The 14978-nt window shown below is 39.9% G+C and overlaps 1 protein-coding gene across 1 annotated transcript in view; it reads left to right on the top strand.

The window, feature by feature from the left end:
- epha8 (eph receptor A8) overlaps positions 1-14978 on the top strand; it is a 64536-nt gene that overhangs the window by 28222 nt on the left and 21336 nt on the right. Inside the window, exons 5-8 of the mRNA XM_062416406.1 lie at positions 11049-11204; positions 11404-11577; positions 11656-11829; positions 14390-14514. Coding sequence (XP_062272390.1) covers positions 11049-11204; positions 11404-11577; positions 11656-11829; positions 14390-14514 — 629 coding nt within the window. The remainder of the gene's footprint in view (positions 1-11048; positions 11205-11403; positions 11578-11655; positions 11830-14389; positions 14515-14978) is intronic.

Genomic DNA, 14978 nt, shown 5'->3' with positions numbered 1-14978 from the left:
ACTTAATCAAATCCATAGAGTATCTTCTAAAGTTGTAGTCTTTTAAGTATTAAAATGTCTCTTTGTGTTACTATCCCTCCACCAAAGCTCAGTATAGAAACACTGCCTGTGGAAACACAAAGAGGGAATTTTGTACTTAAAAACAGTAACTATAGAATGTTTGATTTGTTCACCTCAGGCTGGAATGGATTTTTGTGCAGAACGTGGACTGTGGATTTTGTCCCTCATGTGATGAATCTCTTAAATACCAGGATGGACAGGAGGAATAGGATTACAGCAAGAAAAACATGATTTAATATACATATGGACATCTGACTGCTTTTAAGACAGACTTAAAAAAAGTGAACCTATTCTTTATCCACAGTCTTTCACTTACCTTAACCATACTGCGGTTACCGTGTTCAGATATTGTTTCAAAAAACAAAAAAAAAGAATATTTTATTTCAAAAATAGAGAGATAGATTTATTTGACAACAATAAAAGTACATGAAGGACTACAGTCACTCAGTACTGGCATACAAGTCAAATATAGTTTAAATAAATATAGCTTATTTCCATTGTGGTCCTTTATGGAGAAAAGGGGGTTCATATAGCAGATATTCAAGTCAGGCAAGACTGGTTAAAACACAAGTAGTAACAAAGCACAGAATCAAACTGACCAACACATCAATCAATCTCAATCAATCTTTATTTATATAGCACCAAATCACAACAAAAGTCATCTCAAGGCACTTTACACATAGTGCAGGTCTAAACCGTACTCTTTAAGTTTAAAGTAAAGAGGCCCCACATTCTCACATGAGCAAGCACTTGGTGACAGTGGCAAGGAAAAACTCCCTTTTAACAGGAAGAAACCTCAGGAAGAACCAGGCTCAAGGTGGGCGGCCATCTGCCTCCACCATAAAGACATAACACACATAAAGACAACAGTTTGAACAATATTGAATGGTCACTGTCTCAACTTCAGACACAGTCCTGACTCAGGCCGGATTCCCATTTGGACTTCCTGACTACATTTGAAACTGCTTGGATTTAAACTTGACTTGAATGAACTCGACTTATGAGGTTTCAACTATAGTTATAGCACCAAGTGGTCACCTCTGTGACCTGCAGTGCTAAAACAACCAACAACCGTTCCAAAGATGGAGAGAAAAGAAAAGCAAGAAAACCTCTGATTAACCTTCATGTATTCACTTGAAATTATTTAAAACATAAAAGAAATAACAAAACAGCAGAGTACAGTTAACAGAGGGTCATGTGACCATCACAGTGTTAATGCAGCTGGTAAACCTGAATGTCACCTTTAGTGTTGCTTCTGCATCTTTCAATGTCATAAATCTATTTCAATATAATTCTTCCACAATTTTCATTCTTGCTTTTCTCTTTTTTCTTTTTTTTTTTTTACAACCAAAATGTGTAAAGACACATTTTGGTGATTTGTTTTTTCAGTCCCTCTTTTTCTTTTTAAATGAAGAAATGCATTTATTGTTTTTCATTTTATTATTGATTTTCAGGTTTATTAAAATGTATCCTTGAAGCCGAGCATTCTCTGAGCCAGCTGTGTGCGCTTAAATGTGAGCTTTCACCAGCAAGCCCAGGTTACACTTAAAAGCTCCACTCCCCTCTACCCATCCCGCTCCTCCCTCAGTCTCCTCACGCGTGGGGCGATGATGGGCTTTCTCCAGCTCCCCCTTTTTCCCGATGTATTTATTTACCCACTTATACAGGGAATAAATCAAGGTCAGCACACAATGCCGCACGCGGCTATTAAGATTCATTGTAATGCAAATTCTCCTGTAGCGAGTGCACTACATTGACAGGTACTGACACACAAACAAACACATGCACAGACACACACTTTAACCAAACGCACACATCTGTAAACAGTTTACCTAAAGCAGTGCGACCAAACAGAAATGCACGTGTCTTTTCATACCACATCCCTTTCTTTTCCATTTCCACCACTTGTTCAATTCATAGGCCATATTTCTGTTGTATCCATCACTTTGAAAGTTAACTCTGTTGATCTGTTTTAATATGATCAATACACAGTAGAATTAAATGTCAGTCAATATAACAAAACTATGGCATAACAAAAATAATATTCTGAAATTCCTTTCATGGAAAACTGCTGAAAAACACCTTTGACTGCAGCCATCATAAAAGCATTTAAACTGTTATCCTTTGTTATGTTGTCCTGTGTGATGCTGTTTAAAAATGTAATATGTTTTCCAACCTGGATTGTATTTGTTAAGTTGTGGCTGTAATTCCCAAGAGCTGCCCAATATCAAAGAACTTTACTCTTCATTTCAGAGACAAAGTCTGCAGTGACACAGTCTTGATGCAACAAAAAAGCAAACTTTCAACATGTTTTATTGCTTAATATAATAGTCCCCAAGTGTAGAAACCACACCGCACACATCATTTCAGACTTTATATGCTGCACAGAACAATAACTGGCCACAGACGTGATGCAAATGAATGAAATCACTTTTAAACGAGTAAGAACTGAAATGACTGAAGGTAGCTCGGTGCCTTCAAGACAACAAAACAGTCAGGACTGATCCAGAATCAGCACCCTGGACAGCGGTCGTGACTCTCCAAAAATGTCTCGACTGGAAAGACTGTGTGAATATTTAGTTGTTAAATTTAACATGCTGCAAGCTGTCAGACTATCTTTTCACATTACTGTTACAAGGGGGTAAACTGTTGGGGTCTCCTGGGGCGTAAAGGTCTATTTGTTCCTTCATAATACGCCTAAAACACTGAAATCAACCAGTTCTTCTACATTGGGACACTATCAGGCTTCAGTTGTATATGTTTCAACTTGTTTTAGACAATTTGAAACAAACTGATAGTTTATATTGTTCTCATGGTGCCTTCAGTCTTAAAACTAATTTTTGACACAGGCCTCTACAAGACAAGGCTGCAAGATACAGTAGCTAATAATTCAGGACCCAGATGATTTCTAGTGCTTGTGGTGCAAATTCCTAATCAAATTTGCCATGAATCATATGACCTAAAACTGAACTTCAGGGACTGTGGGACCCACTGGTGGGCCATTTTGTGTGGTTTTCCAATCAAGTATTCTTACTCTCAATTCCAATTCAAGACCATTACGAATACTTTCCATTACAAAGTTCTACAGTCTCAAATATTCTCATAATTTTCTTATTGTTCTTTTTTTTTTTACTTAATTTTACTACAGTGAGTTGTCAAGAAATTGTACAACAGCTAAATCATTCTACATTTGGAATATATAACCTACATTACAGTTTTTCTTGTAAAAAAGTCACTGAAATGGAATCAAAGTCGCTGCTCGCACTCCAACTTACTGTCACTGTACAGCAACATAAATGCAACTACTGGTTGTCACTGATTCCATTCATAGTTCACTCTGTCATAACATGGTGTATTCGTAGGAAGTTTCCTCATCCAGGAAATGAAAGGACTGGGACATTCTGGGCTGTAACCAGAAACGTTCAAAGCTCGGTTTGTGCTGGAAGAAAAGCACTCACTTCCTGTTTGTGCTGTAAAAGATATTGCCTGAGATTCTGACTTGGTGGCACACAAAGTAGAACTCAGACAGTTGATGGGATGAGACACACTGGAGATGTTGTTCCCAGGCATTTTTAATGGGTTTTACCCAATGTCACTTTACAGGCATTCATTGTCATTCTGCATTGACCACATTCGTTTTTAAGCTGTTGGTCTCTTTATTCGACTTCTGATTGTGATATTTGTATTATTTTTCCCATTTATATCTTTATTCTGTCCTTTATCCAGAGCGCTGAATGAGCAGTGTATCAGAAGTGAGGTGAAAGGATATCACAGCTAGTCTTGACACGGGCCGCCTTCGCTCTTCCTTTGCATATTCACCTGTGCGCTGATAAATTCATGTTGCGTGTGCTTACTGTGGCTGCATCCGACACCCCCATGTGTATGTTTGTGTGTGTTCTACATTATCATAACCTTTGCATATGTGCATATGTGTGTGAGTGTGTGTAGAACTCCTGGCGAATCTGTCAGAGACTTCAAAGCGCTCGCCGCCGCCTCTCTCCTTGATGAACGAGCTGTTCCGATGTTTATCGTGACCTGCTTTTCAACTCAGGGGCTTCACAAAAACATCAAGGGATGGAGGGATTAAAACGGGATAAAAAGGAGGAAGAGAAAACAGTCTGGGATAAATATTGCAAATAGAAATAGTTTCTGGTTCCTATGGGGGCTCTGACAGTGAAAGAGAAGATCACTATCGCCCCCAGCCTGTTTATCCATAGTGATACACATACTGTGTGTATTTATATATCTGAGCATCTGCTCTCTGTTTTACATCTGGCACTTATACAGGTGTGTGGGCGTGTATGCACATTTTTAGAGGTAAAGTTAATTCTCGATTATAATTGTCACCGTTTAAAATCCTACAGCTTCAGCCTCTTATTGCTGAGAAGTTAAAGCCTCAGTTTCCTTGTATGACAGTTATCCTCATTTTACACTAAGTTAGTGATGGCAGATACTAAAGCATTAGCATGTACCACTGTGGATAGCTAATACTCAATATAGTCTAGCTCTATAAATAAGTACATTCAAAGACTCTGTCACATATTTAAGACATTTTTTCCAGTTTTTACTTGTTAAATAAATGTTAATTAGGGTTGGAAAATTTGGATAAAAAATGTCTGGCTAACTAGGATACTAAACTAACAACTAACCCATTATCCAGGTTTACAACCACAAATACGAAGACAGTACTTTAGGCTTTGCACCCACCACCACACCTGGTTCAGTTACGCTTAATTCTGAATATGATCGTCACTAAACACAGCCAAACAAATTACATATGAAACTATGTGTGTTTCATGTTTGTACACTCATATAAACCTGGATAATGGCTGAATTTTGATTGCCTAGCTAGCTAAAAGTTAACTGAGCAGATTCAGGCTATGGAGCAGTCAGATGGAACTAAAAATTGGGTTCAAAGGATTAATACAGCATTTACTCAGTCTGATAATGTTGTATTATATTGATACATTTTGTAAATATAGTATACACTGTCAGAATTTCAATATCTAGCTACCAACAGCTGCTATTAGCTATGAGCCTTAATGCTAATGCTAATTCCTGGTTCACGTTCATATTGTACAGCTTATGAGCAGCTGAGTGTAAAAAACAGTCAGTCAACCATCAGCCAACCAGTTGTAATTCCAAGTTGGAGCTATTGAGAACTGATTAGCTCAAATATCTCCCTCTTGAGGAAAAGAACTACAGAAACAAGATGGCTGTTAAACCCTGTCACTGGCAGTTCTATCTAAATAAAATCACATATCAACACGAATAGAGTCAGTTCAGCTAATTATAAAAAAGTGATATGTTTGTTTGAACCTGGTAGCACTTGTAAACAAACAGCTAATAGCTCATTTAGCATGTATATCTGGCGCCACCGTAAGGCTAGCTGTGGTGCTAACCATCTTAGAATAAAGGATGAAGTCAACAGGAGGTTCTTCTCATGTTGCAGGCATTGTGTGAATGGATCATGACACAGGTGCTAACTTCATCTACATTCAGTTAGGACATGTGTTTCTTTTTTTAAAGATACCAGTTTCTTATACTGACTCCTGCTAGTTGACATCCCAGCATACACCTCTGGTACAGTGTCAGGCTTCAGACTAAACATTTTGGCAGAACTCATGGACTTGTATGTCAAATTCTTGAACCTGTCCTAGCTAAGATGTGCTAAGCAGACGCCGCAGCTCCCTCTTGGTTTGTCGGCATGTCAACCTGATGTCTGTAAATAAAATCCAGACATTTCTGTCTCAGCACAGGATTCCTTGGTAAACAATAGAAGGAAGCTGAGCTCCAGCTTAGAGCTCCCAGGTCTGCTCTGCATCCTAAAACTGTAGACCTCATTATGTTTAGGTTGTGAAACGTTTGACCACCAGCCACTGTCTGTCACTCCGTCACAGAAATGTCTGTATGACAGACACACACAGTACAAAGTGTCACGCTCTCCCTCTCTGTCCACATTTACATGTTTCACTGTGACTCTTGATGAAAGCAGGTCTTCACAGCAGAGAGGACAGGAAGAGAGAAGCTGACATTTTCAGCAGTGGCACTGACAACTAAGAGGTCATGACACATCCTATGGTGAATCCTACATGATAGGAATTCAATTATGAAATAAAGCCTTATAGAGGAGCCTCTGCTGTTAAAGCACCACTCTCATAATTAAGCAATATCACACAAGAGGGAGTGCTGTTATACTGAATATCAGCATCGCTGTGATTCAGTAGTAGGTATGAGGCCGCAAGATATTCAGAGATTCAGTACAACAGCATGACCTCTAGTGAGATATTGCTTTTATACAACAGTTCTACAAGCACCATTTATTAGTTGACACTGGCAATAAGCGAGAACAGATTATGGTTTGTTTAATTATTTATTTGACTCCACCAACACAAATAGCTTCTTGACTGGGCTGTTGCCAAGCAACACAAACATTTTCCTGCACATTAGCTTGCTACTTTGTGTCGTTGTACACGTTAACACAGGCCAGTTACTATGTATCGTATATATTTATCTGTATGTTTCCATTTATTGTGCAACCAGTGAAATTGGCTGTTGGCAGTCGCTTTGATGAGTAAACAGCTTGATCAGAGACTGAGTTCAGCAGCCAAAATGCCACCTAAACGTGTGGCATTTTATGCAATTTAATGCTTCTGTTCACATGATGGGTAGCTATAGATTGAAGTACTCAATTGGTATCAGTGTCACTTTAAGAGCACTTGGATTGGTACTGGTATCTTCATTTTTTAAACAATACCCAGCCCTACTCATTATGAATCCAGCCTCTGTATTCTTATATCAAGCATCTCATCTGTGCCCACTCACTTTCTCTCACCTGTGCCCTCTCACTGCCACGATCTTCCTCACCTTGATTCCCACATCGGACAGCCTCTGTATGGCAGTGGCTCTCAGGCTGTGGATAGTGTGAGACGTGTGTGTCCCTGCCTCTTTGCACATCCTGGGTAACATCTGTGACAGCTGGTTTACTCTCAGGGGAGCAGCAGTATACCAGAAGCTGTCTGTCAGAGTTGTTACCCTCCTGGGCTGCAGACAGAGGGCTTTTGCACCAGGTGGAATTTTGGAGAGATGCTGCCCGAGAGAGGGGATTTCCTCGCTCCTTAGACATAGCGCCTCTCTGATTTTCTCTGTCTGTCTCTAGTGTGTCTTTATGATTTTCTGTTTCTTTGTTGAATGTCATGGTGAGTTACTTTGTTCCATTCTCAAGACATTTTAGGATGACGGTGTCAGTTTTGAGATCCAGATTCCCCTTTTTTGCCCCTGTGTCCAAAGACCTTGTTCGGTAAACCTTTTGGACTGTGTGGACTAAGTGTTGCAGAATATTTTAAGATGTTCAGATGAAATCAGGGGGTGGTGTGTTTATTTTGTGTTTCCCTGCCCTCCTAATCTCTTTTACAACACCTTTGAAAACATTATTAGCTGATATGAGTTCAGGGTCTCTGATATAACGATTTAAACCAGCCCGAAGCCCGAGGAACCTGCTGATACTGTAGAGCTCCCCTTTAGTTGCCCTGATGGATCCATAAAACCGCCTCAAGACTGTATTCACCTCGATCTTTTCAATGGACTGAATGTCGATGTGTATATTTTTGAGACTTAGCAACGTCTTAAAGTAATTCAAAGTCCATGTTGTTTGCCTTACAGTGTTATCTTCAGATTTGCTCTTATCTAACTTGTCTAGGTCGACTGATGCCATATGAGCACACCTGGAGGTTTGAACTGAAGTATCCAGCCTTTTTTTCCTTCCTTTTATCCTCTTCTGATGACCATTCATAATTTACTCAAATGTTTGTTACAATCTAAGCTAAAGAGTTAACAACTGTTAATATAAACAGTTATTACTATTAGAACACCTGTACCATGTATAGTTAAAAGTCCCAGTGCTTGTACTCTATATCAGCACTTCTTGTTGGAACTAAATGTCTTTCATACTATCTTAAATTAATTAAAAATGACTAACTCAAATGTCAGGCACAAAGAAATCTTCTTCTTCCAGTGGAAGAAAGTGAAATCAGCTCTCTAACTAATTTTCCACACATCAATGTGTACAATAAGTGTGACATCCAGTGGGAGTCACCATAAGGAGAAAAAGACATGTCTAAGTGGAAGGGCTTACATCATTTTAAATGAACAGTGTCACTGTGATTTGCAATGAAACAATTGTTCTGCAACAATTCGTCAATTCATTGATTATTTGACAGAAAATTACTCTGTAAATAGTTTAATAATTAAGTTTGAGTTATTTTTCAAGAAAAAATGGCAAACCTCACTGGTTCCAGCTTCTCAAATGTGAGGATTTACTGCTTTTCTTTGACCTATACGTCATATCTGGACTATCTGTCAGACAAAACAAATTATAATGGTCATTTATCACTATTTTCTGACTATTGCAGTTTATAAAAGATAATTTAAAATTGCCTTTCAGATGTGCCTTCATCTTTCTTTGAACTCTTGAACTCATATTCTTGTGTTCACTGTACATTATTGTCAGAGCAATAACAGCTGGCTTGTACCCAATGATAAGGAACTCACCCCCTATGGCAGTGGTAGGCAAATAGCAGCCTGGGAGCCAAATGTGTGGTCCTATAAAATAAACTTGAAGTTTTCCCTTTTATAGGTACCATCAAATATTTTACAATAGTCTTTATAAATCTACAGTAGATAACAATTTATATCCCAATAGATTTCACCTCATAACATCATATAAACTTCCCAAAAAAATGACAAAGGTGCATACCATCATTTGTTCTATCAGAGCAGAACAGATTTGTGTCAGTATTTTTTCTTGAAGCAGGCCACTGTTTATTGTGTGGATAAGTAATCAATTACATTTCTATTCTCATAGTGTACACAGAGGATGTGTTCATGTTCATGAGTCATTTTTTTGCCAAACGAGTATTAACATAAGCTGCTGTAACTCTATGAGCTGTCGCTTACTGATGGGAATTATGAAATCTGCCCTCAGATACAACCCTAAAACTGTTATATAAATCAATTTATTCCTGAATGTATTAAAAGAAATGAACAGAATATATTAAAACATATTAGACCTTGGTTTTACCGCACTTATATGTAGGCCCTCCTAATAAGCAATGCTGCAAAAATATATTTTCATGATCATTGTAGCTTCTAGTCTTGCCCGGCTCCAAAAAAAAAAAACACCTGTGAAAAGGATGTTCAACCACAGGAGAGGTGTAAAACTACAAGGTGCCAAAATGCTTGGGGTGTATATAATGTTTCAAAGTGTTAAATAATTAAGGATCATGCCCTGAGACAATCAGGTGGTCTCAAAAACAGCAAAAGCAAGTGGAGTGTTCACTCTAAAAGACAGAAAAGTATCAAAGTCACATGACCTGTGTGTTTTGTAAGTAAAGCATCAAAATGTATCTCAAACTTAAACTCATTTATAATGCTAATATTTCAGTGTCACATTTTGTAATATGTATATGCAGTTTCTATTTTAATTTTAGTTTGTTACAGTTTGTACGGAAGACTAGATGAGACTATTTACTCCACGGGAGCTTAAAAAAGCAGGCACACTGAAACCTGGAGAGAAACCAATGGGTTTTTTTTCATTATCATTTTAACTTTGAAGGCAAAGATTGCAATGTTTTCCCTCTCTATATTGTTTAGTTCGCTCTCCGTTTTTATTTCTGGTTGTCTGTCAAAACTTACTTATGCATAATGTGAAGTGTGCAAATAGAAGAGAATGAGACCTCTCCACAACCGGGTAGGTACCTTTGACTGGACCCTCATAATAAAACAACAGATGGGAAGCCAGCTGGGGATCATGTCCTAGTGGTTACAGAAGCAATCTTTCTTTTTTTTCTTTTTTTAAGTAACTTTTTAAAAGAAATAGCTGCTTCATGATAGAATTAACTACAGTTTGTTCCACTTAACTTTTAGCGGCTAATAAAATAAAAATCTGCCTATCAAATTGAATCATGCAGGATATCAAAAAATCTAATCAAATGGTTGAGTTGCACATCAGTTGTATGTGTCTGTGTGTGTTTCTGTGCAGTCATGGGGGACATCTGCACGTGTACTTTTCAGGTGAAAGCATTCAAATTCATCTAAAAATGTCTCAGCCAGTAATCCACAATACATTTTAACTGTTCGCTTTGTTATAATTTCACTCATGTTGGGTTATCCAATTTCATGCTTCTTTTCAGCACCTTTGAAGTCTAAGCACCTAAAAATGGTCTCCTATAAACAGAACAAGGAAAGGTTAGGAAAACACTGTGTCTGTAAAACTTACCAACAGCATTCTGGGAATCCTAAATTACCCTGTGTTGGGAGAGCAAACACGAGAAAGTTGGCGTCTGCTGCTGCTGCTTTCTGAGCGTATGCAAGGTTTACCCCTGCCCCATTTACCATAGCAGAAGCCTATTAAACGCCTGGGAAAAAAAGAAAAAAAAGAGTATATTTATCAGAGCCCCCCTCCATTATTAATCAGCACAGAGTTAAAAATGAATATGTATCAGAGGAGCTGAATAAGGTTGAAACACGGTCTGGATTCTGATGGTCTCACTGGGAGTATCAACAGTGCAAAGCCTTTTCAGCCCAAATCTGAGGAGAAAGAAGTATGACTTTCATCTCCCCTGCTCCACGGTCTCTACGGTTACAAGGCCTGTAATTATACATAGATTCGGAGGAGCGGGAAGGGGGTGGTATGTCCTAAAATGAATGCTTTTGAGGAGATGACATAGTTTAAAAAAAAAGTTGAAGCAGTGTTGATATGCACGGCTTGCCATGGGAGTGCGATTCATGCCTTTTCTGGCTGCACTCTCTCAATTTTTATCATGGTCTGAGTGATTATGAGTGCAGAGCCCTTACCTGCAAGCTCTCTATTTACTCTATTTATTCCTCTCTCTCTCTCTCTCTCTCTCTCTCTCTCTCTCTCTCTCTCTCTCTCTCTCTCTCTCTCTCTCTCTCTCTCTCTCTCTCTCTCTCTCTCTCTCTCTCTGCAGCCTGTGAGGTGGGTTTCTATAAGCCGGTGGCGGGCGATGGCCTGTGTGGTAAATGTCCTCAACACAGCCACTCAGAGACCAGAGCCGCCCTCGCCTGCCCCTGCGACTCCAACTACTATCGAGCAGCAGATGACCCACCAGCAGCTCCATGCTCCCGTAAGCACAAACACACGGCGCACAAGATTATCTAATCCCACAGGCAAGACCACATCCAAGACGTATGCACACAAACACTCACACACATCCACAATACACAGCAACTATGGAATGATGTGCCGGACTTATTTATGCCTCCAATTTCCTGCAGCGATCAAAACCTGCGAAAGAACTCGAACCCTGTCTTTCTTTTCTCCAGGCCCTCCATCTGCTCCAGTAAACGTCATCTCCTCGGTCAATGGGACGTCTGTGAACTTAGAGTGGGATCGCCCTCTGGATACTGGAGGTCGCAGCGACCTGCAGTACAATGTGTTGTGTCAGAAGTGCTCAGGGGAAGGAGGGCCCTGCGAGGATTGTGCAGCCTCCCCTGGAGGCGCCAATGGAGGGAAGTCTAGTGGAGGGGCAAGTTTCGGGACCGCGGGAGGAGGGGTGGTTGAGCGTTTGGGCACAGCCGCGGTTCGATTCGTCCCACGCCAGACTGGGTTGACGGAGCCTTGGGTGACAGTGCTCAACCTGGTCGCCCATACCAACTACTCCTTCCGCATCTTGGCCTGGAATGCGGTGACGCACCTGAGTAACGAGCCCTCTCTTTTCGCCTTGGTGAACATCACAACGAACCAGGCAGGTAGGGTTCGAAACAATGACATACAGTATCTCATCATCAAGGCACGTAGATGTTAGAAAGCAGGACCTGAGTTGTATGTGAAAGAATTTGTGATGGCTCAGGCAGCTAAAGCTCAGACCACAGAACTATGATGTCTTATGTTAAAATCCAACCTTGAATAACTCATTGCAAATTATCCAGAGAAAGAGAAATAAGAGATAAACTTAGCCCTTGGGGCACGTTGGCAGCTCACTTGCAGTTGCATCATTTGACTTTAAATCCAGCCTTGGCCCTTCATCAAAAGTCTCTCTCTTCTCTCCTCGCTGTCTCTCTTTTGTCAAATTGAGCAAAAGTGCCAAAATAACAATCTTTGAAAGAAATGTGCTGTCTCAACCACATTTTGTGCTGATAATGAAAAACAGGTTGTGCCACCTGCACTTTGTTTCCATAAGGACTAGCTGCCACTGTCAGCAAACAGTGCTCATGTCCAACTCTGACTTCTTTACTCCATACTGAGTCTATAAACACAACAAATGCTACCAGCTTTATCTTCATCCTCACTAGCAATAAACCTGTCATTGATTGGCGGCCAGTTAAGTATTACCTGCACTCAGCGTGAACTTTCCAACTTTACAAAGCCCATGAATCAAAGGATTTATTTATAGCTAGGGTCTGATCAGGGTTTTTGGTTTTAAAACAGCAAAGCTTTCTCGATTTTTGGTCATGGTCTCCAAGTGTGGCCAACCATCAATGGATTACCCCCCCCCCACAGCAACTGACGAGTTGTAAGGTAATAGGAAATCAGAGGAGAAAAGAGAGACGGGTTATGACATACAACATGAGTAGCCAGTTGAAAACTAACAAGGTCCATTGTGAACATAGTATGTGTCTTAACCACAAAGCCACAATGACGCCGTACAAGAAAACTGACAGCATACGCATATATCTGAAATGACCTCTTGTCACTCAGCAAATTATGACTTGTGTGTCTCAAAAGCAAAAGGTGGAAATAGTGTAATGTTGTTATAGTGCTGCAAAATGTCATAAAAAACAAAAGAAGAAGCAAAATGTCAGTTTCTGTTAACCCAATCTTTCCCTAACATTCAATTTGTACTTGACATATCAATATTTTAATTTACTAATGGGTGAAATGACATGGTGTAATGGGAAAGAGGTCCATCACACTTACAAAGACACAGAGAATTACTAATGGACTTTGCAGTTCCCCTTAGTTCTACGCACAATTTTAGTGTATTTCAGCACATTGTTTTATGGCCCTCAATGTGGTAGTTTTAGTTGATTTTCACCACTCTCGTTGACCTAATTTCCAGCTATATTTAGGATGTTATTTTAAGCAAAAAAGAAAGTTCTGATAAATCATGTGTAAATTGCCAATAATCCTTGCTAACTTGTTGTGTTTTCTGCTTGTTTTGCTGCCCCCAAGTGGCCAAAACAGGTATTGCTCCTGCATTAACCATGTAGTTTTTGTCCTTTACAAGAAAATTGACTTTGGGAAGGATTAGAATTATGGTGGGCCCTCTTGTACTGTAGTATTACTCATTTCTATCTCTTCATTCTCTCTAAATTAGTGTAAAATTTGAAATTACCAGCTCAAGAACAAGCGGTGTTGAGGCTGAACTGGTTACTATTTGTTATACACAACAGTCAAGTCAAATATGGAGGAAACTTTAGCGATTTGGTAATCTAAGATAGCAACAATCATACAATTCTGAAACATCCTTTCATTCTTTTAATCCTTCATTTTAACTGTACAACTGCAGGTTCTTCCCTATTAGGTTAGATTAGATTAGATTAGATTAGAAGCTTTATTGTCATTATTCCCTTTATTCACAATCAGACTCTGATTCATACCCTGCTATGCACTGTCTTACGTCATCACCATAGGTAAAGGTACAGGTATTACAGGAATTATTTGTTAGGTTGTCTTCTGATTGGCAGGGGGTGAAGAAGGGGACCACACCTCCAGCCAATAGAGTAGGAGTAGGTACATGTACAGTAAGTAGTTTCCTTATGACAGAGGGGAATCTGGGCTGTAAGGAAAGATGGGTTTAGAGAAATCTAAATAACCTGCGGTGAATAATCACAGGTTTGTTTTAAATAGGCACAGCATTGATAAAAATAAATCAAAACTGCCACAATAAATCATTAAACCTAACCCACATCTCAACTATAGCGACAGGCACACTGGCAGATCAGAAAATATAACATGTAAGCATATACAGTTTGAAGGACACTCATACAGATGTCACATGAGATAAAAAGAATCGTTTTGGCAGGCAGTGACCAAAATGCTGTTGTTGCTATTGTTGAGTTTTGAAGCCATGTGGCAGTCACATTTGAACAAATAATTTGAATCTAACAAAGAGTGCTACAATTCAACATCGAGTGTGAAAGTCGTGCAAGTTTAAGAATCTTCAGAAGACTGACTGAGCAGTTAAGCAGTTCCTGTGTAAACCCACATCACTCCATGGCTTTCTCGTCACCCTGCTTGTTTGCGATCGTCTCCGAAGTGCCACGTCTTGAACTAACAAAGCGGCCACTTCTCCCATTTCTTGTTCAGCCCCCTCTGAAGTGTTAGCGATCCGCCAGGAGAACACCAGCCAAAACAGCGTGACTCTGCTGTGGCACGAACCCGACCAGCCCAATGGCGTTATCCTGGAGTACGACATCAAATACTATGAGAAGGTACTAACTGCTGCATCTGCACCCAGAACAAACACTGTCATCATTTCTTTGGGGTTGTGTCTAAAAATTGTGTTTACTTTCCAACTATCTCAACAGTTTATGATGGGGGGGAGAAAGTGACACAGCCTCTGCTTCACCTGAATAACATAAGCTCATTGTCTTCAAAGGCCTGCGACTAAGCTGAGCCAAGATATTGTGAATGCAGAGAACTGGCAGTCGGATAGACTCCGGATAACTTAATCCAAGAAAAAGATCCTGCTGGCAGCTCGGCTAATTGAAAGGAAATGGGGGTTGAGAAAGAGAGAGCAAGGAGGAGGATAAGATGGTGTAGATTCCAACTTAGTGCAAGTGACAGTGACAGCAAGCGGCTGGCGGGCGCATAAGCCTCGCGACAAGCTAATTGCTGCTAGTGTGGGAATGTGTGCATGAGTGCGTCTGTGTGTGTTTGGGTGAGAAGATCTATG

The sequence above is a fragment of the Scomber scombrus genome, chromosome 3, assembly GCF_963691925.1.
Source record: "Scomber scombrus chromosome 3, fScoSco1.1, whole genome shotgun sequence".
NCBI lineage: Eukaryota > Metazoa > Chordata > Actinopteri > Scombriformes > Scombridae > Scomber > Scomber scombrus.
The sequence above is the reverse complement of the archived record's forward strand: the minus strand, read 5'-3'. Positions and strand labels throughout refer to the sequence as shown.